General features: G+C 45.9%; 1 protein-coding gene across 2 annotated transcripts in view; it reads left to right on the top strand.

The window, feature by feature from the left end:
* LOC134911670 (saccharopine dehydrogenase-like oxidoreductase) overlaps window positions 1–25,342 on the top strand; it is a 54,121-nt gene extending 28,779 nt beyond the window's left edge. The window contains exons 2-4 of one of the 2 annotated variants that reach the window (XR_010176754.1): window positions 22,415–22,534; window positions 23,763–23,844; window positions 25,104–25,337. Coding sequence is in view for 1 of the 2 variants with exons in the window: in XM_063919760.1 (XP_063775830.1) it covers window positions 22,415–22,534; window positions 23,763–23,844; window positions 25,104–25,209 (308 nt within the window). In the remaining variant the exon portion in view is untranslated. Of the gene's footprint in view, window positions 1–22,414; window positions 22,535–23,762; window positions 23,845–25,103 lie in introns of both variants that reach the window. The other variant, XM_063919760.1, reaches the window with a different exon arrangement.
* Window positions 25,343–27,163: the final 1,821 nt, after the last annotated feature.

Raw genomic sequence — 27,163 nt, 5'->3', positions numbered from 1 at the left:
AGGCACTACTTCCGCTATACGCCAGTCTTTGGGAACCATACCTGATATAACTGAATCCTCAAAGATCAAAGATAGCGGTTTTGCCAGTTCAGTGTGAAGCTCCATTAGAACCCTTGGATGAATACCATCGGGCCCTGGTGATTTATTAATCTATAAATGTTTTAATCGGTCACAGACTACTTCCTCGCTTAAATAAGTACCTATCAGTGTGATATTCTCATTATTGAGATTGTGTGTCAGTCCCTGAATTGGGTCCCCTCTAGTGAATACTGTAGAAAAAAAACCCATTTAGTGTGTCCGCTATGTCATTATCATTTTTGCTTAAGACTCCCAACTTGTCTTTTAAAGGGCCTATACTCTCCTTTTTAATCTCTTGCTATTAATGTATTTAAAGAATTTTTTGGGATTCGCTTTGCTTTCCTTTGCTACTAGTTTTTCAGTTTCTACTTTAGCCGCTCTTATTTCCTTTTTGCAATTTTTGTTACATTCCTTATAGTGCTGAAATGACTCTGCTTCCCCGTCAGATTTGTATTTTTTAAATGCTCGCCTTTTCTTGCCCATAAGTTCCTTAATCTTTTTGTTAAGCCACATCGGTTTATGATTTTTATTCCCATTTTTGCTACTCATAGGAATATATTTGAGTGTATTTTTAGCTAGCAGGAATTTTAGTACCTCCCATTTCTCCGTAGTATTTTTTCCTAAAAACAAACCTTCCCATTCAATATCCCTGAAAAATACCCTCATCTTTTCAAAATTTGCTTTGCTAAAGTTTAAAGTCCTAGTTGAGCCAGTATAGGGCTGTTTGTAGAAACTGATATTGAATGTGACCATATTGTGGTCGCTGTTTCCTATGGGTTCCCCTACTATAATACCCGATACCAAATCCTGATTGTTTGTTAATACCAGGTCTAAGATTGCATTGTACCTAGTTGGTTCCTCAATTAGTTGGACTAAGTAGTTATCATTTAGTGTGTTTAAAAACATATTGCCCCTAGCAGTATCACATGAATCGTTTTTCCAGTTTATCTCTGGATAGTTAAAATCTCCCATCACTACTATGTCTCCTACTCCTGCTGCTCTTTCAATTTGCTTTAGTAACAATTCATCATCAGATGTGTTGATACCAGGCGGCCTATAGCATACACCCAATACTAACTTTTTTATTCCTTTTTCCCCGCATGCAATTTCTACCCATAATGTCTCAACAGTGTCTACAGTCCCCTCCTGAATATCTTCCCATATATTAGGTTTTAAAAACGGCTTTACATACAGACACACCCCTCCACCCTTTTTATTTAGTCTGTCTCTCCTAAACAGTGTATAGCCCTCTAGATTGACTGTCCAATCATGAGATTCATCCCACCAAGTTTCAGTAATGCCTATAATATCATACTGTTTGCTTGCTGCAAGTATTTCTAGTTCACCCTTTTTACCAGTAATGCTTCTGGCGTGTACATACATACAACTAAGAGAAGTATTTCCCTTGCGTTAGGGACATCTTTCACCTTATGTGGCAAGGATGACCTGTAATCGTCATTGGTTAGTGCTTTAGTAAAATCCCTTTTAGTACCCATGTTAGTAACCTTACCGCCTGCTCTTACCCTCCCCCCAACTTCTCCCCCATTTCGTTTACTACCGCCATCCCCACTATTCTCACTGCATGACCCGTAGTTTCTAGCTAAACCCTCCCCCCAGGCTCCTAGTTTAAAATCTCCTCCAACCTTCTAACCATCCTTCCCCCCAGCACCGCTGCCCCCTCCTCAGTCAGGTGCAATCCGTCACGACAAAAGAGATGGCGCCTGACTGAGAAGTCCGCCCAGTGTTCCAGGAACACAAACCCCTCTTTCCTGCACCAATCCCTAAGCCACACATTTACCTCCCTAATCTCCCTCTGCCTCCCTGGACTAGCGCGTGGCACGGGTAATAATTCCGAGAATATTACCTTAGATGTCCTTGCCTTCAGTTTCTTTCCTAAGTCCCTATAGTCTTTCTTAAGGACATCCCACCTTCCGCTAACTTTGTCATTGGTGCCAACGTGCACCAAGACCGCCGGGTCTTTGCCAGCCCCTCCCAACAATCTATCTACCCGGTCCGCGATGTGCCGTACCCGAGCACCCGAGAGACAACAGACTGTACGGCGATCACGGTCCCGGTAGCAGATTGCCCTATCTGCCTTCCTGATGATAGAATCCCCTACCACCACCATTTGACTAGGTACCTCTCTATCTTTTATCCCAACCGCGCCAGAGGGACCGCACCTCTGGATGCTAGAGGGAGCAGTCTCCTCCGGCACCGTCATTTCTTCACTATCATCCTCCGATTCCTCGTCCAATCGGGCAAATTTGTTCGGGTTTGATAGTTCGGAGATGTCGTGCCTCCCCCTCTTTTTCTTCCTTCTAACTGTGACCCAACTGGCTACCTGATCATCATCCTCTTCTACCAGTGACCCCTCCCGCAACTCCTCCACCGTTCTGTCTAAACTACGCTCGAGATTGTGAATCTCCCTCAGTCGCGTAACGGTTTGCTCTAGATCAGTTACCTGGGCTTCCAGGGCAACCGTTCGCACACACCTCGTGCAGATGTATTCACACTTGGCCGGTAGCTCCAGGTGTGCATACATCTTGCACGACATGCACTGAGTGAGGTCCTCAATCACAGCCCCTCCCATATTGTTTGCAAGGTCTAACTCCCTGTTACACTCAAAGAAAAAGCGGCAAAAATAAAAAATAGAAGACAAGCAATCTCACTTATACAATAATTAAGCTGGCTTATACTTATCTATCTTTGTGCGGTTCTTGGTCCTTCACTTTTATGCAGCCGTAGTACTCTCTCCTGCGGCACCTATACTCCACTTAGCAGTTGCAGTTGTTCCAGCTCACTGCTCCTCCTTTTCACTCGGCTTCCAGCTCCTGCTAAGAAAAAAAAAAAAAATGCCCCTCACACCCGCACAATCACAGCCCCTCTGCTACTCCAAGTAAGAGACCCTCTCACTCACCCACAAGGTCAGCCCCTTGCAGCCTCACCAGAAGTTTAATGGTACTGTAAATGTGTGTTCCTGATTGTGTATTATAAAACTCACCTTTTTCTGTATTCTAACTCACCTTTTTGCTGTTTACAACTCACACTTAGAAATCCCAGCAGCACTTGGAAGAGACCAGCCCCACAGAGCAGGCTCCAAGAGTCTAGTCACTGCTTATATAGGCTCACCCAGCTGCTTCAATCAGCCCCTCCCCCTCCTGATTACTCACACCTGAGTTAACCCCTCTGGCTTTTCACCTCACACTTTATTTGTTTTTATATTTTTTTACCCTCCAAAAAAAAAAAAAAACCCAGTACAGATATATTAAAACAAAAAGAAACAGTATAGATACAAACAATCAGAATTAGATTACTTTCTCTCACAAAATTACTATCACTATATGGATAGACAGATTAATCAGAGTTCACCTTTTTGCTGTTTACAACTCACACTTAGAAATCCCAGCAGCACTTGGAAGAGACCAGCCCCACAGAGCAGGCTCCAAGAGTCTAGTCACTGCTTATATAGGCTCACCCAGCTGCTTCAATCAGCCCCTCCCCCTCCTGATTACTCCTGATTACTCACACCTGAGTTAACCCCTCTGGCTTTTCACCTCACACTTTATTTGTTTTTTTTATTTTTTTACCCTCCAAAAAAAAACAAAACAGTACAGATATATTAAAACAAAAAGAAACAGTATAGATACAAACAATCAGAATCAGATTACTTTCTCTCACAAAATTACTTTCCCTATATGGATAGACAGATTAATCAGAGTTCACCTTTTTGCTGTTTACAACTCACACTTAGAAATCCCAGCAGCACTTGGAAGAGACCAGCCCGACAGAGCAGGCTCCAAGGGGTATATTTACTAACATTCGTAATTTTCGGAAAAAGGTCAAAGTTCAATCACGAATGACATAGAAAGTGTAAAACTGCAACTTTTTGAATTTATTACGCCTAATTTACTAAGCTGCCGTATTCGGATTTTTCATTTGTTCCGATGTCGATGTCATTCGTGTTTTTTTCCCTTTTTTTATGGCAGTGATTAGCAAAACACTGCCGACTTTATCACAATGAATCTCGGCCGGATCTGTGTGATCCGTGCTGGGGTTCATTTTTTTTTTTTTTAATAAACACTGTAAAACGGAGAAAAAAAATGCGTGGGGTTCCCCCTCCTAAGCATAACCAGCCTCGGGCTCTTTGAGCCGACCCTGGTTGCAGAAATATGGTGGAAAAAATGACAGGGGTTCCCCCATATTTAAGCAACCAGCATCGGGCTCTGCGCCTGGTCCTGGTTCCAAAAATACGGGGGACAAAAAGAGTAGGGGTCCCCCGTATTTCTAAAACCAGCACCGGGCTCCACTAGCTGGACAGATAATGCCACAGCCGGGGGTCACTTTTATATAGTGCCCTGCGGCCGTGGCATAAAAAATCCAACTAGTCACCCCTGGCCGGGGTACCCTGGGGGAGTGGGGACCCCTTCAATCAAGGGGTCCCCCCCCCCCAGCCACCCAAGGGCCAGGGGTGAAGCCCGAGGCTGTCCCCCCCCATCCAATTGGCTGCGGATGGGGGGCTGATAGCCTTTTGTGAAAATGAAAAGATATTGTTTTTAGTAGCAGTACTACAAAGCCCAGCAAGCCTCCCCCGCATGCTGGTACTTGGAGAACCACAAGTACCAGCATGCGGCGGAAAAACGGGCCCGCTGATACCTGTAGTACTACTACTAAAAAAATACCCAAAAAAAGACAATACACACACACCTTGAAAGTAAAGTTTTATTACATGCATCCACACAAACATACATACATACTTACCTTATGTTCACACGAGGGTCGGTCCTCTTCTCCAGTAGAATCCATGGGGTACCTGTTGAATAAATTCTACTCACCAGATCCAGGGTCCCAGGCTCCTCGTAGCATCCATTTGTAATCCACGTACTTGAATAAAATAAAAAAACGGAAAGCCGAGCCACGCACTGAAAGGGGACCCATGTTTGCACATGGGCCCCCTTTCCCCGAATGCCAGAAACCCACTCTGACTGATGTCTAAGTGGGTTTCTTCAGCCAATCAGGGAGCGCCACGTTGTAGCACCCTCCTGATCGGCTGTGTGCTCCTGTACTGTCTGACAGGCGGCACACGGCAGTGTTACAATGTAGCGCCTATGCGCTCCATTGTAACCAATGGTGGGAACTTTCTGCTCAGCGGTGAGGTCACTTTCGGTCAACCGCAGGGCAGAAAGTTCCCACCATTGGTTACAATGGAGCGCATAGGCGCTACATTGTAACACTGCCGTGTGCCGCCTGTCAGACAGTACAGGAGCACACAGCCGATCAGGAGGGTGCTACAACGTGGCGCTCCCTGATTGGCTGAAGAAACCCACTTAGACATCAGTCAGAGTGGGTTTCTGGCATTCGGGGAAAGGGGGCCCATGTGCAAACATGGGTCCCCTTTCAGTGCGTGGCTCGGCTTTCCGTTTTTTTATTTTATTCAAGTACGTGGATTACAAATGGATGCTACGAGGAGCCTGGGACCCTGGATCTGGTGAGTAGAATTTATTCAACAGGTACCCCATGGATTCTACTGGAGAAGAGGACCGACCCTCGTGTGAACATAAGGTAAGTATGTATGTATGTTTGTGTGGATGCATGTAATAAAACTTTACTTTCAAGGTGTGTGTGTATTGTCTTTTTTTGGGTATTTTTTTAGTAGTAGTACTACAGGTACCAGCGGGCCCGTTTTTCCGCCGCATGCTGGTACTTGTGGTTCTCCAAGTACCAGCATGCGGGGGAGGCTTGCTGGGCCTTGTAGTACTGCTACTAAAAACAATATCTTTTCATTTTCACAAAAGGCTATCAGCCCCCCATCCGCAGCCAATTGGATGGGGGGGACAGCCTCGGGCTTCACCCCTGGCCCTTGGGTGGCTGGGGGGGGGACCCCTTGATTGAAGGGGTCCCCACTCCCCCAGGGTACCCCGGCCAGTGGTGACTAGTTGGATTTTTGATGCCACGGCTGCAGGGCACTATATAAAAGTGACCCCCGGCTGTGGCATTATCTGTCCAGCTAGTGGAGCCCGGTGCTGGTTTTAGAAATACGGGGGACCCCTACTCTTTTTGTCCCCCGTATTTTTGGAACCAGGACCAGGCGCAGAGCCCGATGCTGGTTGCTTAAATATGGGGGAACCCCTGTCATTTTTCCCCCCATATTTCTGCAACCAGGGTCGGCTCAAAGAGCCCGAGGCTGGTTATGCTTAGGAGGGGGGACCCCACGCAATTTTTTTAAAGAAAATAACCACTTTCCCACCCCTTCCCACTGATATACATGCACGGATCTCATGGATCCCTGCATGCCTATACAATCACGGATTAAAAAAGCAGGTCTGTTTTTTTTTAGCACTTTTTTACGAGTTGTAATTTTTCACGGCAGTGTTTGTTTTTTTTTGCTTTGCACTTCTTAGTAAATTACCGAGATTCATACTTAAACAGCCGCGTTTTGACCGATGGTGTATTCATTCGTAATTTTTTTCTTGGACTTCCAAAAAATTACGAATGCCCTCATCACTGCCGTAATTATTGCTTAGTAAATTACCGAGATGACACTTTGATGAAAAAACGGCATCTCGGTCAAAATCGGGTCCTTAGTAAATATACCCCCAAGAGTCTAGTCACTGCTTATATAGGCTCACCCAGCTGCTTCAATCAGCCCCTCCCCCTCCTGATTACTCCTGATTACTCACACCTGAGTTAACCCCTCTGGCTTTTCACCTCACACTTTATTTATTTTTTTATTTTTTTACCCTCCAAAAAAAAAAAACCCAGTACAGGTATATTAAAACAAAAAGAAACAGTATAGATACAAACAATCAGAATCAGATTACTTTCTCTCACAAAATTACTATCCCTATATGGATAGACAGATTAATCAGAGTTCACCTTTTTGCTGTTTACAACTCACACTTAGAAATCCCAGCAGCACTTGGAAGAGACCAGCCCCACAGAGCAGGCTCCAAGAGTCTAGTCACTGCTTATATAGGCTCACCCAGCTGCTTCAATCAGCCCTTCCCCCTCCTAATTACTCCTGATTACTCACACCTGAGTTAACCCCTCTGGCTTTTCACCTCACACTTTATTTGTTTTTTTATTTTTTTACCCTCCAAAAAAAAAAAACCCAGTACAGATATATTAAAACAAAAAGAAACAGTATAGATACAAACAATCAGAATCAGATTACTTTCTCTCACAAAATTACTATCCCTATATGGATAGACAGATTAATCAGAGTTCACCTTTTTGCTGTTTACAACTCACACTTAGAAATCCCAGCAGCACTTGGAAGAGACCAGCCCCACAGAGCAGGCTCCGAGAGTCTAGTCACTGCTTATATAGGCTCACCCAGCTGTTTCAATCAGCCCCTCCCCCTCCTGATTACTCCTGATTACTCACACCTGAGTTAACCCCTCTGGCTTTTCACCTCACACTTTATTTGTTTTTTTATTTTTTTACCCTCCAAAAAAAACCCCAGTACAGATATATTAAAACAAAAAGAAACAGTATAGATACAAACAATCAGAATCAGATTACTTTCTCTCACAAAATTACTATCCCTATATGGATAGACAGATTAATCAGAGTTCACCTTTTTGCTGTTTACAACTCACACTTAGAAATCCCAGCAGCACTTGGAAGAGACCAGCCCCACAGAGCAGGCTCCAAGAGTCTAGTCACTGCTTATATAGGCTCACCCAGCTGCTTCAATCAGCCCCTCCCCCTCCTGATTACTCCTGATTACTCACACCTGAGTTAACCCCTCTGGCTTTTCACCTCACACTTTATTTGTTTTTTTTATTTTTTTACCCTCCAAAAAAAAAAACCCAGTACAGATATATTAAAACAAAAAGAAACAGTATAGATACAAACAATCAGAATCAGATTACTTTCTCTCACAAAATTACTATCCCTATATGGATAGACAGATTAATCAGAGTTCACCTTTTTGCTGTTTACAACTCACACTTAGAAATCCCAGCAGCACTTGGAAGAGACCAGCCCCACAGAGCAGGCTCCAAGAGTCTAGTCACTGCTTATATAGGCTCTCCCAGCTGCTTCAATCAGCCCCTCCCCCTCCTGATTACTCCTGATTACTCACACCTGAGTTAACCCCTCTGGCTTTTCACCTCACACTTTATTTGTTTTTTTATTTTTTTACCCTCCAAAAAAAAAAACCCAGTACAGATATATTAAAACAAAAAGAAACAGTATAGATACAAACAATCAGAATCAGATTACTTTCTCTCACAAAATTACTATCCCTATATGGATAGACAGATTAATCAGAGTTCACCTTTTTGCTGTTTACAACTCACACTTAGAAATCCCAGCAGCACTTGGAAGAGTCCAGCCCCACAGAGCAGGCTCCAAGAGTCTAGTCACTGCTTATATAGGCTCACCCAGCTGCTTCAATCAGCCCCTCCCCCTCCTGATTACTCCTGATTACTCACACCTGAGTTAACCCCTCTGGCTTTTCACCTCACACTTTATTTTTTATTTTTATTTTTTACCCTCCAAAAAAAAAAAACCAGTACAGATATATTAAAACAAAAAGAAACAGTATAGATACAAACAATCAGAATCAGATTACTTTCTCTCACAAAATTACTATCCCTATATGGATAGACAGATTAATCAGAGTTCACCTTTTTGCTGTTTAAAACTCACACTTAGAAATCCCAGCAGCACTTGGAAGAGACCAGCCCCACAGAGCAGGCTCCAAGAGTCTAGTCACTGCTTATATAGGCTCACCCAGCTGCTTCAATCAGCCCCTCCCCCTCCTGATTACTCCTGATTACTCACACCTGAGTTAACCCCTCTGGCTTTTCACCTCACACTTTATTTGTTTTTTTATTTTTTTACCCTCCAAAAAAAAAAACCCCAGTACAGATATATTAAAACAAAAAGAAACAGTATAGATACAAACAATCAGAATCAGATTACTTTCTCTCACAAAATTACTATCCCTATATGGATAGACAGATTAATCAGAGTTCACCTTTTTGCTGTTTACAACTCACACTTAGAAATCCCAGCAGCACTTGGAAGAGACCAGCCCCACAGAGCAGGCTCCAAGAGTCTAGTCACTGCTTATATAGGCTCACCCAGCTGCTTCAATCAGCCCCTCCCCCTCCTGATTACTCCTGATTACTCACACCTGAGTTAACCCCTCTGGCTTTTCACCTCACACTTTATTTTTTTTTATTTTTTTTTTACCCTCCAAAAAAAAAAACCAGTACAGATATATTAAAACAAAAAGAAACAGTATAGATACAAACAATCAGAATCAGATTACTTTCTCTCACAAAATTACTATCCCTATATGGATAGACAGATTAATCAGAGTTCACCTTTTTGCTGTTTACAACTCACACTTAGAAATCCCAGCAGCACTTGGAAGAGACCAGCCCCACAGAGCAGGCTCCAAGAGTCTAGTCACTGCTTATATAGGCTCACCCAGCTGCTTCAATCAGCCCCTCCCCCTCCTGATTACTCCTGATTACTCACACCTGAGTTAACCCCTCTGGCTTTTCACCTCGCACTTTATTTGTTTTTTTTATTTTTTTACCCTCCAAAAAAAAAAACCCAGTACAGATATATTAAAACAAAAAGAAACAGTATAGATACAAACAATCAGAATCAGATTACTTTCTCTCACAAAATTACTATCCCTATATGGATAGACAGATTAATCAGAGTTCACCTTTTTGCTGTTTACAACTCACACTTAGAAATCCCAGCAGCACTTGGAAGAGACCAGCCCCACAGAGCAGGCTCCAAGAGTCTAGTCACTGCTTATATAGGCTCACCCAGCTGCTTCAATCAGCCCCTCCCCCTCCTGATTACTCCTGATTACTCACACCTGAGTTAACCCCTCTGGCTTTTCACCTCACACTTTATTTGTTTTTTTTTTATTTTTTTACCCTTAAAAAAAAAAACCCCAGTACAGATATATTAAAAAAAAAAGAAACAGTATAGATACAAACAATCAGAATCAGATTACTTTCTCTCACAAAATTACTATCCCTATATGGATAGACAGATTAATCAGAGTTCACCTTTTTGCTGTTTACAACTCACACTTAGAAATCCCAGCAGCACTTGGAAGAGACCAGCCCCACAGAGCAGGCTCCAAGAGTCTAGTCACTGCTTATATAGGCTCACCCAGCTGCTTCAATCAGCCCCTCCCCCTCCTGATTACTCCTGATTACTCACACCTGAGTTAACCCCTCTGGCTTTTCGCCTCACACTTTATTTGTTTTTTTTTATTTTTTTACCCTCCAAAAAAAAAAACCCAGTACAGATATATTAAAACAAAAAAGAAACAGTATAGATACAAACAATCAGAATCAGATTACTTTCTCTCACAAAATTACTATCCCTATATGGATAGACAGATTAATCAGAGTTCACCTTTTTGCTGTTTACAACTCACACTTAGAAATCCCAGCAGCACTTGGAAGAGACCAGCCCCACAGAGCAGGCTCCAAGAGTCTAGTCACTGCTTATATAGGCTCACCCAGCTGCTTCAATCAGCCCCTCCCCCTCCTGATTACTCCTGATTACTCACACCTGAGTTAACCCCTCTGGCTTTTCACCTCGCACTTTATTTGTTTTTTTTATTTTTTTACCCTCCAAAAAAAAAAAAACCCAGTACAGATATATTAAAACAAAAAGAAACAGTATAGATACAAACAATCAGAATCAGATTACTTTCTCTCACAAAATTACTATCCCTATATGGATAGACAGATTAATCAGAGTTCACCTTTTTGCTGTTTACAACTCACACTTAGAAATCCCAGCAGCACTTGGAAGAGACCAGCCCCACAGAGCAGGCTCCAAGAGTCTAGTCACTGCTTATATAGGCTCACCCAGCTGCTTCAATCAGCCCCTCCCCCTCCTGATTACTCCTGATTACTCACACCTGAGTTAACCCCTCTGGCTTTTCACCTCACACTTTATTTGTTTTTTTATTTTTTTACCCTCCAAAAAAAAAAACCCAGTACAGATATATTAAAACAAAAAGAAACAGTATAGATAAAATCAGAATCAGATTACTTTCTCTCACAAAATTACTATCCCTATATGGATAGACAGATTAATCAGAGTTCACCTTTTTGCTGTTTACAACTCACACTTCGAAATCCCAGCAGCACTTGGAAGAGACCAGCCCCACAGAGCAGGCTCCAAGAGTCTAGTCACTGCTTATATAGGCTCACCCAGCTGTTTCAATCAGCCCCTCCCCCTCCTGATTACTCCTGATTACTCACACCTGAGTTAACCCCTCTGGCTTTTCACCTCACACTTTATTTGTTTTTTTATTTTTTTACCCTCCAAAAAAAAAAAACCCAGTACAGATATATTAAAACAAAAAGAAACAGTATAGATACAAACAATCAGAATCAGATTACTTTCTCTCACAAAATTACTATCCCTATATGGATAGACAGATTAATCAGAGTTCACCTTTTTGCTGTTTACAACTCACACTTAGAAATCCCAGCAGCACTTGGAAGAGACCAGCCCCACAGAGCAGGCTCCAAGAGTCTAGTCACTGCTTATATAGGCTCACCCAGCTGCTTCAATCAGCCCCTCCCCCTCCTGATTACTCCTGATTACTCACACCTGAGTTAACCCCTCTGGCTTTTCACCTCACACTTTATTTGTTTTTTTATTTTTTTACCCTCCAAAAAAAAAAAACCCAGTACAGAGATATTAAAACAAAAAGAAACAGTATAGATACAAACAATCAGAATCAGATTACTTTCTCTCACAAAATTACTATCCCTATATGGATAGACAGATTAATCAGAGTTCACCTTTTTGCTGTTTACAACTCACACTTAGAAATCCCAGCAGCACTTGGAAGAGACCAGCCCCACAGAGCAGGCTCCAAGAGTCTAGTCACTGCTTATATAGGCTCACCCAGCTGCTTCAATCAGCCCCTCCCCCTCCTGATTACTCCTGATTACTCACACCTGAGTTAACCCCTCTGGCTTTTCACCTCACACTTTATTTGTTTTTTTATTTTTTTACCCTCCAAAAAAAAAAAACCAGTACAGATATATTAAAACAAAAAGAAACAGTATAGATACAAACAATCAGAATCAGATTACTTTCTCTCACAAAATTACTATCCCTATATGGATAGACAGATTAATCAGAGTTCACCTTTTTGCTGTTTACAACTCACACTTAGAAATCCCAGCAGCACTTGGAAGAGACCAGCCCCACAGAGCAGGCTCCAAGAGTCTAGTCACTGCTTATATAGGCTCACCCAGCTGCTTCAATCAGCCCCTCCCCCTCCTGATTACTCCTGATTACTCACACCTGAGTTAACCCCTCTGGCTTTTCACCTCGCACTTTATTTGTTTTTTTATTTTTTTACCCTCCAAAAAAAAAACCCAGTACAGATATATTAAAACAAAAAGAAACAGTATAGATACAAACAATCAGAATCAGATTACTTTCTCTCACAAAATTACTATCCCTATATGGATAGACAGATTAATCAGAGTTCACCTTTTTGCTGTTTACAACTCACACTTAGAAATCCCAGCAGCACTTGGAAGAGACCAGCCCCACAGAGCAGGCTCCAAGAGTCTAGTCACTGCTTATATAGGCTCACCCAGCTGCTTCAATCAGCCCCTCCCCCTCCTGATTACTCCTGATTACTCACACCTGAGTTAACCCCTCTGGCTTTTCACCTCACACTTTATTTGTTTTTTTAATTTTTTTACCCTCCAAAAAAAAACCCAGTACAGATATATTAAAACAAAAAGAAACAGTATAGATACAAACAATCAGAATCAGATTACTTTCTCTCACAAAATTACTATCCCTATATGGATAGACAGATTAATCAGAGTTCACCTTTTTGCTGTTTACAACTCACACTTAGAAATCCCAGCAGCACTTGGAAGAGACCAGCCCCACAGAGCAGGCTCCAAGAGTCTAGTCACTGCTTATATAGGCTCACCCAGCTGCTTCAATCAGCCCCTCCCCCTCCTGATTACTCCTGATTACTCACACCTGAGTTAACCCCTCTGGCTTTTCGCCTCACACTTTATTTGTTTTTTTTTATTTTTTTACCCTCCAAAAAAAAAAACCCAGTACAGATATATTAAAACAAAAAAGAAACAGTATAGATACAAACAATCAGAATCAGATTACTTTCTCTCACAAAATTACTATCCCTATATGGATAGACAGATTAATCAGAGTTCACCTTTTTGCTGTTTACAACTCACACTTAGAAATCCCAGCAGCACTTGGAAGAGACCAGCCCCACAGAGCAGGCTCCAAGAGTCTAGTCACTGCTTATATAGGCTCACCCAGCTGCTTCAATCAGCCCCTCACCCTCCTGATTACTCACACCTGAGTTAACCCCTCTGGCTTTTCACCTCACACTTTATTTGTTTTTTTATTTTTTTACCCTCCAAAAAAAAAAAACCCAGTACAGATATATTAAAACAAAAAGAAACAGTATAGATACAAACAATCAGAATCAGATTAGTTTCTCTCACAAAATTACTATCCCTATATGGATAGACAGATTAATCAGAGTTCACCTTTTTGCTGTTTACAACTCACACTTAGAAATCCCAGCAGCACTTGGAAGAGACCAGCCCCACAGAGCAGGTGTCTGCTTCCTGTGTATCTATAATAAAGAGGGTGTGATTTGTAAGGTGCAGTGACTAGTGGGGAAGTCGGCTACGGAAGAGATACCGGCTGCTGTCAATTAACTTAATTGATTAATGTTGCTGAACACAAGGAACAGGAGGAGAGGTGCCCCCCTTCAAAGCAGGAGCCCGGCGGCAGCTGACTCCGTTGCCTCCCAGAGTTCTGCCTCTGCCTGGAGTAGCGAGGGCACCCAACCCTTAATGCAGCTAAACATGATTACTTTGGACGCAATATGTGCGATAACGGGGATCACTTTAAAAAAGGAGATTGGGTGTGATATATCATTTGAATACCGCCCAAAGTGTGTAACCCCTGTGGCACCATATAAATAAAAGGTAATGATGGGTTGACTCTATTTTGGAATCCTAAGATAAATTCTACTCCATGCAACCTACCAACATACAGTATCACTGCTACCTAACCTATTAACAACATACATTAACACTATGTTAACGCCGAAGATATACTGCCACCAGGGACGTGCTGTCAGGGGAGGCAGTGCCTCCCCTGTCCTTAATGATTAAAATACAAAGAAGATACTTATGTCACAGATTCTGTGTCATAAGTATCTGCTTTATCCTTTCTATTATTTAAATTATGTAAAAAAAAGGTTTACATTTGTTCGGAGGCACCACTCTCGGTGCCTACTGCTGTCAATATGTAAGGGACGGAAGCGGTGGGCGGGGCCAAACAGCGGGCTGTAGAAGCCCATTAAAAAAAAAAACAGTAAGCGGCACTAGTATGAGTGCCTCTGTGACAGGGGCATGCTTTCAGCCCATATGAAAGCACGCCCCTGTCACTAACACTGGAGTGATTGGGTAGTGGGCAGGGCTGGACTGGTTGCCCGGCACCAAACCACCCCCAATTCCTGGGCTGGCTGATTTGAGCATCAGACCAACCCCCCTGCCCCCCAACCTTACCAGCGTCGGCCGATAATCTCCATTCTCCCCACCCGGGCTTCACCCGCTGGAGTTTAAAGTCGTGGCGGCCGCATCATATACAGGGAGAGCAGGACTGCAGCGAAGGTCCTGCCCCCCTCCCAGGGCCATCCGCCACTCACTTTCACACACAGCACCAGGGCTCCGGGGAACACCCTGCGGGGAGAAGACCTCTGCTGCGGGGCTCCAGCGGTAAGGAGAGGGGGTGGGAGGGGGGAGAAGACCTCTGCTCCGGGGCTTCAGCGGTAAGGAGAGGGAAGGGGGGATGAATACCTCTGCTGCGGGGCTCCAGCGGTAAGGAGGGGGGGATGAATACCTCTGCTGCGGGGCTCCAGCGGTAAGGAGGGGGGGATGAATACCTCTGCTGCTGGGCACCAGCGTTAAGGAGAGGGGGGGGAGTAGACCTCTGCTGCTGGGCTCCAGTGGTAAGGAGAGGGGGGGGGGGAGAAGGCCTCTGCTGCGGAGCTCCAGCGGTAAGGAGAGGGGGGATGAATACCTCTGCTGCGGGGCTCCAGTGGTAAGGAAAGGGGGGGAGGGAGAGAAGACCTCTGCTGCGGGGCTCCAGTGGTATGGAGAGGGGGGAAAGGGGGGAGAAGACCTCTGCTGTGGGGCTCCAGTGGTAAGGAGAGGAGGGGGGAGACCTCTGCTGCGGGGCTCCAGTGGTAAGTAGAGGGGGGGAGGGGAGAGAAGGCCTCTGCTGCGGGGCTCCAGTGGTAAGGAGAGGGGGTGGGAGGGGGGAGAAGACCTCTGCTGCGGGGCTCCAGTGGTAAGTAGAGGGGGGGAGGGGGGAGAAGGCCTCTGCTGCGGGGCTCCAGTGGTAAGGAGAGGGGGGTGGGAGGGGGGAGAAGACCTCTGCTGCGGGGCTCCAGCTGTAAGGAGAGGGAAGGGGGGATGAATACCTCTGCTGTGGGGATCCAGCGGTAAGGAGGGGGGATGAATACCTCTGCTGCGGGGCTCCAGCGGTAAAGAGGGGGGGATGAATACCTCTGCTGCTGGGCTCCAGCGGTAAGGAGAGGGGGGGGGAAGACCTCTGCTGCTGGGCTCCAGTGGTAAGGAGAGGGGGGGGAGGGGGGAGAAGGCCTCTGCTGCGGAGCTCCAGCGGTAAGGAGAGGGGGGGGGGTGAATACCTCTGCTGCGGGGCTCCAGTGGTAAGGGGGGGGGGAGGGGGAGAAGACCTCTGCTGCGGGGCTCCAGTGGTAAGGGGAGGTGGGAAAGGGGGGAGAAGACCTCTGCTGCGGGGCTCCAGTGGTAAGGAGAGGAGGGGAGAAGACCTCTGCTGCGGGGCTCCAGTGGTAAGTAGAGGGGGGTAGGGGGGAGAAGGCCTCTGCTGCGGGGCTACAGTGGTAAGGAGAGGGGGTGGGAAAGGGAGAGGGGGGTGGGAGGGGGGAGAAGACCTCTGCTGCGGGGCTCCAGCGGTAAGGAGGGGGGATGAATACCTCTGCTGTGGGGCTCCAGCGGTAAGGAGGGGGGATGAATACCTCTGCTGCGGGGCTCCAGCGGTAAGGAGGGGGGGGATGAATACCTCTGCTGCTGGGCTCCAGCGGTAAGGAGAGGGGGGGGGAGAAGACCTCTGCTGCTGGGCTCCAGTGGTAAGGAGAGGGGGGGAGGGGGGAGAAGGCCTCTGCTGTGGCGCTCCAGCGGTAAGGAGCGGGGGGGATGAATACCTCTGCTGCGGGGCTCCAGTGGTAAGGGGGGGGAGGGGGAGTAGACCTCTGCTGCGGGGCTTCAGTGGTAAGGAGAGGGGGGAAAGGGGGGAGAAGACCTCTGCTGTGGGGCTCCAGTGGTAAGGAGAGCGGGGGGGAGGGGGGAGAAGACCTCTGCTGCGGGGCTCCAGTGGTAAGTAGAGGGGGGGAGGGGGAGAAGACCTCTGCTGCGGGGCTCCAGTGGTAAGGAGAGGGGGTGGGAGGGGGGAGAAGACCTCTGCTGCTGGGCTCCAGTGGTAAGGAGAGGGGTGGGGGGGGAGACCTCTGCTGCTGGGCTCCAGTGGTAAGGAGAGGGGGTGGGATGGGGTGAAGACCTCTGCTGTGGGGCTCTGGTGGTGGGGAGGGGGGGTGTGGGGAGAAGTCTGCTGCTGCGGGGCTCCATGAATGGGGACGAAGAGGGAGAAGTCAGCAGCTGCAGCAGTGGCGGAACTACCGCCAGGGTTGATGCTAGATTCAAGTGGGCTAAGGGACCTTTTCCATCAGGGGGAGGAGCCATGACACAAGGGGGAGGAGCAAGGCCAGTGGGATAGTTCCTCTACTATTCACACAACCAACTATTACCTTTAGTAATCAGGTGGCGAGCGAAGCGTGGCGAGTGAAGCGAGTCCGTGGGGGTACTTTTCGGGTACCCTGTTCGGCTGTAGCTCCTCCCCCTGGTGATGTATCTCCTCCCCTAGGTACGTCAGAAGGTCCCTTCTCCCACTCCGATATAGAACCAACCCTACTGCCAGTGCAAGCAGTGCCTTGCACTGGGGCCCGCCACTGTCAAGGGACACAAAGACAGCGCGGCATGTAATGAGTCAAACTGACTAATTACATGCCGCCAGAGGCGTCGTAACAGGAAGGGGGGGGGGGGGAAGGGGCAGCTCGACCCCCAAACATGAGAGGCGCCGCCGCCAACTTGCAAAAGGAGCGAATCGCGGCAGTGAACAGAGGCGGGTTGCGCCGGCAGCTCTAGCTGCCTACCGCTGCTCTAGCTGCTTTCCGCGATCGGAGCTCTCAGCTCCGATCGGGTGACAGCGCATACATATGAGCCAGCAGCAGCAAGAGCCGGCCCCTGGACATTGTGCGGAGGCAGCAGTGAGGGGCGTGGCTTAGCAGCCAGGAAAGACTTGCGTGGGGCAAGCGGCGGGCGGCATTATATGCACGCTGAGCCATGCACAAACTAGGGATAGACCTGTAGTGCCCAGACATGATCCTCGTGCTATAACTGAATTCAGCCAGCAGCCAGCCACACATCTGAGGGTACAGGAGGGCTGATGGCAGGACATGGCCCTAACGTCATTCTCCGGCTGCATGACACATAGGGGCTTGTTGCGGCTGCTCTCTCCTGGCCTCCTTCATCATACCCTGGCACTGGTGAGTCTACATTTTTATATTCAATCAGTGTGTGGGGGTGCTGCTGAGCCACCTGATGTGAATAAGGTGAATATGCTATAGTGTAATGTGAATAATGAGTGAAACATTGTCTCTCTCTCCCTGGCACTGTATCTTTCCCTCTTTCTCTCTCCGTTATGTGTAAAAAGGGGATGCTGTCTGCCATTATGTGTAAAAAGGGGACGCTGTCTGCCGTAATGTGTAAAAAGGGGAACGCTGTCTGCCGTAATGTGTAAAAAGGGGAACGCTGTCTGCCGTAATGTGTAATAAGGAGGACGCTGTCTGCCGTAATGTGTAAAAAGGGACGCAGTCTGCCGTAATGTGTAAAAAGGAGGAAGCTGTCTGCCGTAATGTGTAAAAAGGGGACTCTGCCACCGTAATGTGTAAAAAGGGGGATGCTGTCTGCCGTAATGTGTAAGAAGGGGACACTGTCTGCCGTAATGTGTAAAAAGGGGACGCTGTCTGCCGTAATGTGTAAAAAGGGTGACACTGTCTGCCGTAAAGTGTAAAAAGGGGACTCTGTCTGCCGTAATGTGTAAAAAAGGGGACGCTGTCTGCCGTAATGTGTAAAACGGGCTCTACCTGGTGTAGTGGTGCTACTGTGGAGTGTAACTTGAATAATGGAGACTACTGTGCACCGTAGTATGAATTGCTATTATTTTGTGGCCATGCCCCTTCCCCATGAAGCCACGCCCCTATATATTTTTCACGTGCCTAGGGCGCGCACCATCTTGCATGGGGTGTGCCAATGCCGTTTCTTGCACACAGCACTAAAATGCCTAGTTACGGCACTGACAGTTGACATTTTGAATGACTACCCAATGATTGCATCCTTATTCTAGTACAAAAGAAAGAACTTTCAAACCAGCACCCGAAATCAAGAATGCCACAACAGCTGCTGATATGGTCACACCCACTTCCAATTAGTCTGCAGTCACGATTTGCAGATGTGCGCACCCTCTGGGATAAAGGGTGCACACATCTCTATTGTAGTGCTACCATTCACAATATGGACAACTACCTTCGTACAATAACACTACATTCACAACCCACTCTATACTTACACCCGCACTCAGGGGCGGATTGGGAACAAAAAGCGGCCCTGGAAAAATTTGTACTAGTGGCCCCACATGGGCAGCACCAGAGGTGTAAGGTCTAGCCATGGGCCATGGCAGCAGCACCCTCCCCCCAAGACTTTCCAGATAGTGGGCATATCCAGCACCAAGGGGGAAGTTAAAAAGAAATAAAATTAAATATTATGAGCACATTATATGATACACCTTTAGAATTTAGGAAACTATATAATTCTTTATAAAGATATATTTTCTTGCTAATTACACCAACCGTATTCCAATCACTATTCACTCAATCTTATATGTCAGCCAAGCAGGCAGACAGAGCATACACTAGATCATCTGCAATCACAGGCTAAGTGGCAAAGTAATTTTCATATATGCAAATTATTTTGCATCTTATTCATTGGGGTATATTTACTAAGGTCCCGATTTTGACCGAGATGCCGTTTTTTCTTCAAAGTGTCATTTCGGTAATTTACTAAGCAAAAATCACGGCAGTGATGAGGGCATTCGTAATATTTTGGAAGTCCTAGGAAAAAAATCACGAATCAATACACCATCGGTCAAATACGCCTGCAATTTGGTAGAAATCGGGAATTTACTAAAAAGTGCAAATCACAAACACTGCCGACAATAGCCAAACACTGCCGTGCAGAAATACAAATCGTAAAAAAGTGCTAAAAAAAAACAGACCTGCTTTTTTATCCCGTGTTTGGATAGGCATGCAGGGATCCATGAGATCCATGCATGTTTATCAGTGGGAAGGGGATGGGAAAGTGTTAATTTTTTGAAAAAAAATTGCGTGGGGTCCCCCCTCCTAAGCCAAACCAGCCTCGGGCTATTTGAGCCGGTCCTGGTTGCAAAAATATGGGAAAAAAATTGACAGGGGTTCCCCCATATTTAAACAACCAGCACCGGGCTCTGCGCCTGGTCCTGGTTCCAAAAATACGGGGGACAAAAAGCGTAGGGGTCCCCCGTATTTTTGAAACCAGCACCGGGCTCCACTAGCTGGACAGATAATGCCACAGCCGGGGGTCACTTTAATACAGCGCCCTGCGGCCGTGGCATTAAATACCCAACTAGTCACCCCTGGCCGGGGTACCCTGGAGGAGTGGGAACCCCTTCAATCAAGGGGTCCCCCCCCTCCAGCCACCCAAGGGCCAGGGGTGAAGCCCGAGGCTGTCCCCCCCCATCCAATGGGCTGCGGATGGGGGGCTGATAGCCTTTGTTGTAAGTTATGAATATTGTTTTTAGTAGCAGTACTACAAGTCCTAGCAAGCCTCCCACGCAAGCTGGTACTTGGAGAACCACAAGTACCAGCATGCGGCAGAAAACCGGGCCCGCTGGTACCTGTAGTACTACTACTAAAAAAATACCCCAATAAAGACATAACACACACACCTTGAAAGTATAACTTTAATGCATACATACACACCACCATATACACATACTTACCTTATGTTCACACGAGGGTCGGTCCTCTTCTCCATGTAGAATCCATGGTGTACCTGTTGAAAAAATTCTACTCACCAAATCCAGTGTAGAGGGCTCCTCGGGTAATCCATTTGTAATCCACGTACTTGTAAAAATAAAAAAACGGACACCCGACCACGAACTGAAAGGGGCCCCATGTTTTCACATGGGACCCCTTTCCCCGAATGCCAGGAACCCCCTCTGACTTAAGTCTAAGAGGGTTCCATCAGCCAATCAGGGAGCGCCACGTTGTGGCACCCTCCTGATCGGCTGTGTGCTCCTGTACTGTATGACAGGCGGCACACGGCAGTGTTACGATGTAGCGCCTATGCGCTCCATTGTAACCAATGGTGGGAACTTTGTGGTCAGCGGGTGACCGAAAGTAACCTCACCGCTGACCACAAAGTTCCCACCATTGGTTACAATGGAGCACATAGGCGCTACATTGTAACACTGCCGTGTGCTGTCTGTCATACAGTACAGGAGCACACAGCCGATCAGGAGGGTGCCACAACGTGGCGCTCCCTGATTGGCTGATGGAACCCTCTTAGACTTAAGTCAGAGGGGGTTCCTGGCATTCGGGGAAAGGGGTCCCATGTGAAAACATGGGGCCCCTTTCAGTTCGTGGTCGGGTGTCCGTTTTTTTATTTTTCCAAGTACGTGGATTACAAATGGATTACCCGAGGAGCCCTCTACACTGGATTTGGTGAGTAGAATTTTTTCAACAGGTACACCATGGATTCTACATGGAGAAGAGGACCGACCCTCGTGTGAACATAAGGTAAGTATGTGTATATGGTGGTGTGTATGTATGCATTAAAGTTATACTTTCAAGGTGTGTGTGTTATGTCTTTATTGGGGTATTTTTTTAGTAGTAGTACTACAGGTACCAGCGGGCCCGGTTTTCCGCCGCATGCTGGTACTTGTGGTTCTCCAAGTACCAGCTTGCGGGGGAGGCTTGCTGGGACTTGTAGTACTGCTACTAAAAACAATATTCATAACTTACAACAAAGGCTATCAGCCCCCCATCCGCAGCCCATTGGATGGGGGGGACAGCCTCGGGCTTCACCCCTGGCCCTTGGGTGGCTGGAGGGGGGGTACCCCTTGATTGAAGGGGTTCCCATTCCTCCCGGGTACCCCGGCCAGGGGTCACTAGTTGGGTATTTAATGCCACGGCCGCAGGGCGCTGTATAAAAGTGACCCCCGGCTGTGGCATTATCTGTCCAGCTAGTGGAGCCCGGTGCTGGTTTCAAAAATACGGGGGACCCCTACGCTTTTTGTCCCCCGTATTTTTGGAACCAGGACCAGGCGCAGAGCCCGGTGCTGGTTGCTTAAATATGGGGGAACCCCTGTCAATTTTTTCCCCATATTTTTGCAACCAGGGCCGGCTCAAAGAGCCCGAGGCTGGTTTGGCTTAGGAGGGGGAACCCCACGCAATTTTTTTTTTAAGTTTAAACATTTTTTTTTTTTTTTTTACAAGGTGCACAATGAAGCCCAGCACGGATCTCTCAGATCCGGCCGAGATTCATTGTATTAAAGTCGGCAGTGTTTTACAAGTCACTCACGTAAAACACTGCCTAAAAAAACGAATGACATCGACATCGGAAAAACCGAAAATGCAGAATACGGCAGCTTAGTAAATTAGTCGTAATCAATTCAAAAAGTTGCATATTTACACTTTCGATGTCATTCGTGATTGAACTTTGACCTCAAACGGGAAAATACGATTCTTAGTAAATTTACCCCATTATGTCTATTAATAGGACCACATGTCCTCAAACAAAACAGGCCCCGCGGATGCGTCGGCCCACCGGGAATCTTCCCTGTGAACCCTATGGCCAATCCGCCTCTGCCCGCACTTAAATTAAAATAGAGTGGTGCAGTCATCACCTGTCTGCTTCAACTGAACATTACTCCTGGTAGATTAGTTTCTTCGCTACACTTACCAGTTCTGTACTAATGTTGGAATGACTTGCCTGTTTAATGCTTTATATTGTCAGAGTACATCTAGTTTAAGGCAGTGAAATGAAATGTATTTTATTGTTAGAACCCATGATAATGATTCATTTATTAAAGTGCTGTGTTTTTGTACTAGGTTCAGTACGCTGCATATGTATCAGTGGGCGGTGTTATGTCTGTTATCCAAATGATGTTTGCAGGACTCCTCTTCCTACTTTTCACAAAATGCAGATGTATGCGAAAACATATGATAAAAGTAAGTGGTTTTGGTGACTTCCTGGTGAAACATAGGTTACCCATTATTACATACTGTAGGTTCATGAATAGTATACCAGCAGACAGAGCTTTCACAGTGAGCAATGTTGGGTACATACTTGCCGATAAATCACTGCCCTGTCGGCTAGTGTGTACCAACAATATGTCTGTGAATTCCGTCGTTCAGACATATCGCGTTGGCCCTGCAGCACACACAATGACCACTTTATCTACAGATACAGTATATTGGTGCATTGTTGTGTGTGTACGGGCGGTCAAGCGGAAAAAAACAGCCGGCATTGAATAGGTCAGAACCCCTTCCGACCTAAACCTGTCGGAAACTGACATCTTTCCGACAAGACGGCTGTTAACGACAGCAATTGAATATACCCCTATGAGTGATAGAAGATGCGGGTTAGATGGCCACTGGTTCGGTGAGGGCTGTTTTAGAAGTGTGAGAGAAGTGGCTATGAGAATAGAAGGGAAGATGGCCCTGCTCTAAGGAGCTTACAATCTAGGGGGAGAAGGAAGACAAACAGGTGACATGAGGCACAAGCAAACCTGAGGGCAGTAAGTAAGGAGGGTAGAGATGGCCAAGGCACGAGTCAGGGGGTGGGGAGAGTGATCTTGAGTCTGGTTGCATGATGGAAGGATACACTTTGATGAGCAGGTGGTTTATCAGTGCCCGTTTGAAGCTATGCAAGGTCGGGGAGAGTGTGATAGAGCAAGGGAGCTCGTTCCTGTGAAGGAGGACAGCACGGGTGAAATCTTGTATTTGAGCGTGAAATGCAGTGACCAGGGTAAAGGAGACAGTCATTGGCCGATCAGAGGGGGCAGGAGGCGGTATGTAGAGAGAAGAGGTTGGAGATGTAGGGGGCAATGGAGTTGGAGAGGGCCTTGTAAAGTTTGAAAAGGACTCAGACACTATCAGCTTTGTCATATTTCCCACTTGAATTTAGCTGGCATTACAGAGTTGTTTATTTATTTATTTTAAGCCACATTTATTGAACAATCCAGCTTCTGCATCAATTTATAATACATTTTGTATCTAATACATGAAATCTAGTATTCGAGCAAAGTCTCTTTGGTTTTGTGCTCAGCATTACTATAAGTGTTGGATTACTCCGCCATTGTGAGAGCACACACACGATCCTTTTCCAGTCATTAGGTTATTGTAAATCTAGATATTAAAGTTTTTGATTTATTTTTCCGTATTGGGTGTTTTACAGAAATTGGATATGTGACTACTCCAATAGCAATGGTGCAAGCTGGTGTGACCATTCTAAAGGAACCAAGCTCTCTCCCAAAAAAGTAAGGGCAATATCAAAGCCATTTGAAGTTCTGTTATGCTCTCTCACGGCCTAATTCAGAGATGCGCACAAATCCTATGTTTCCGTACATATCTGATGGTGCGAGATCTACACGTGTGCAGATGCTGTATTTTGCTTGTGCAGATCTTTCTGCGACATTGCTCGCAGTGGTCTGGATGTTTAGGGAGTGGGAGTGGCAACAGGTCGTATTACAGAAAACGGGCACGTCGCTCCCATTTTCTTGCTGTCCTGAAGCCAAGGGCCAACTTCACTGGCTTCAGCAGTGTAAATAGGGAAGCGAATCCAGACTCATTTTTTTCCCCCAATCCTGGTATTGAGTTGACAATTAAAATATAACCTCCCTCCACCCCCAGGAATAAAATAACTTTCATGCCTCCCCCCCAGCCAGCCCAACATCACACTATGAAAAACCAGGCTGTGTGTGACATACTGTCTCATTCACTATACTCACCCTCCTCCAGAGTCCACTCCGAGTCCAGATTGAAGAACAGCACTGGTACACACAGCCTCACAGGCTTCAGCATAGCAGTGTGCAGGGAGGGTTGGCACAGGCACTCACAAGCATAGCAGGACAGGTATTCAGACAGTATGACACCACACGGCCCCAGCATTCACTCAGCAGGCAGATCTCTGCGGCTCTTGAAAGGGTGGGCTGGCGTAGGACTGCGCAGTGTGACCTCACGCACAGCTGTCCCGGGACAGGACAGCGTCTGAGCCAAGTGCTCAGCAATGCCAGTTGAATTCAAATCTGCGCATGCATGCTGCAGTCCCAGAAATCCCGGTGATGAGGGTTGCTCAGATGGCAGAGGCTCACGCAGATCTGATGCTGCGGCATTAGCTTGTTATTGCATAGCAGCTGTATGATACGCATCCGTCTCTCAATCAAGCCCTTTGTGTACACTCGGACACTGATGTCATGGAGTCCTTATCTTACGTTTACCGTAGTTAGTTTGCATCAGTGACACACAATGCCATTCCATGTGTTTAACAGACCAGGGCTATGCCAGTTGTTCTCAATGTTATCAGGAAAGCAGGAGACTGTATGTAAATGCCACTTTGCAGGCCAAATTTCTTTCTAACTAGATCACTGAAAATGTTGCAGTGTAACACTGGCTTTACCTAAGCAGGGGTTGGTGCTTGTTGTGCCCGGAGGATGGATTTTAATAACATCATGGAATGTTTGGTAAGACTGTAGAATAATGATTATATTACATTCCTCTATACAATCTTGTCTTGCAGAGGTGGAGTTTACACCCCAGGAGCAGCCTTCTCTAAAACCAAACTGATTGAACGTCTCGACAAAGCCGGCATCCATTTGTCGGTCATCAGCAAGACGGAAGCCTGAGATATAGATATAGATATATATATTGCACTATAATTACCATGCATGACTAGTTGAAATAATAGGTAACTTGGCCCACATTACTACAGATAATACAGGACTTTCATTAATTTTCATATGTAATCTTACTACAGTAATAAAGTACATTCTACTAGAACATCTCTGCTTCTGTATTTCAGTTATTGTCATTTTGTGTCCTTTTGCTTTGTGCATTTACCTTGCAGCATAAACAGCCTCTGATCCATTCGTATTAAGGGACTGGATAGTCACTGTTTTGCTCTTTTTGTTTTATTTTTAAGTAACAAAGCGTCATACAGGTAATTTCCCAAACACATTTGTACATTCCAATAAGCCACCACCAGAACTCCTAGCATCTGTTCCTAGATGATGGTGAAGGCAAAAGCATCTCTTGCACTACAGTGGTTGGATACACATTTACTGTAAATGAACACAACACAGGTTCTACTATTGGTATACTGTACCTCAGTTGCAGTCTCGGCATAAAAATTCATATGATCACAGGACTCTTTGCAATCCCCAGATGGGGTTGGTACATAATGGGGTTGTTGCCAGATAGGTAATTTGTGTAAAATATAATTTAGCAATATTATAAGGATAAGGTATCTTGTCTGAATTAAAAAATTATGAAAGGTGATTTTAACCATAGTGAACAGGATGGAAATATATTTTATAGTGAGAAATAGATTAAATAAGTTTGAATGTATGAGGTAATGTTTAGATGATTTAAGAAATAATGTTTTGTATATGTGTGCATATAGTGGGTCATTCCGAGTTGTTCGCTCGCTGCCGTTTTTAGCAGAATTGCGAACAGGCTAAAAACCGGCAAATCTGTGCATGCGTATGGGCCGCAGGGCGCACGCGCTAAGTACTTTCACACAAAACTATGCAATTTTACACAGGGCAGTGCAACGCTTTTCAGTTGCTCTGCTGATCGGTGAATGATTGACAGGAAGTGGGTGTTACTGGGTGGTAACTGAGCGTTTTCCGGGAGTGTGCTAAAAAATGCAGGCGTGCCAGACGAAAATGCAGGAGTGGGAAACTGGGGAGTGGCTGGCCGAACGCAGGGCGTGTTTGTGACGTCAAACCAGGAACCAAACAGTCTGCAGTGATCGCAATCGGGGTGTAGGTCTGGAGCTACTCAGAAACTGCAGGGTAATATTTAATAGCAGAACTGCTAACCTTTCATTAGCAATTCTGCTAAGCTAAGAAACACTCTCTGAAGGGCGGCAGCCTAGCGTTTGCAATGCTGATAAAAGCAGCAAGCGAGCGATCAACTCGGAATATAGATGTGTATTTGTGTAAGATATTGTGTAGGGAACAAGTTTATACTGCTCAAACCATAAATGAGGCTATGTGAGGTTACAATATAACAAAGAATGTGTTTACAATCAAATGGACGCTGGAATCCACAGGTGTACATTTAGATCAGAATCAAGATTTGCAATACAGTATCTTTGGCACTTATAAACTAGCTTGCATATGGGCCCTCATTCCTAGTTGATCGCTCGCTAGCTACTTTTACCAGCCGTGCAAATGCATAGCTGCCGTCCACGGGGGAGTGTATTTTCGTTTTGCAGGAGTGCGAACGTCTGTGCAGCAGAGCGTCTGCAAACACATTTTGTGCAGAACAAGACCAGCCCTGTAGTTACTTATTCTGTGCGATGATTGCTGCGACGAATGACATGGTAATGACGTCAGATACCCGCCCAGCAAACGCCCGACCACGCCTGCGTTTTTCCCAAACACTCCCAGAAAACGGTCAGTTGACACCCAGATGCGCCCTCTTCCTGTCAATCTCCTTGCGTTCGGCTGTGCGATTGGAATCGTCGCTAGAACCAGTGCAGAACCACAAAGGACTTCATACTCGTACGATGCGCATGCGCATTGCGGTGCATATGCATGCACAGATTAGCCTTTTTTTCACTGATCGCTACAC

This window comes from Pseudophryne corroboree, chromosome 4 (genome assembly GCF_028390025.1).
Source record: "Pseudophryne corroboree isolate aPseCor3 chromosome 4, aPseCor3.hap2, whole genome shotgun sequence".
In the NCBI taxonomy this organism is placed as follows: domain Eukaryota; kingdom Metazoa; phylum Chordata; class Amphibia; order Anura; family Myobatrachidae; genus Pseudophryne; species Pseudophryne corroboree.
The sequence above is the reverse complement of the archived record's forward strand: the minus strand, read 5'-3'. Positions and strand labels throughout refer to the sequence as shown.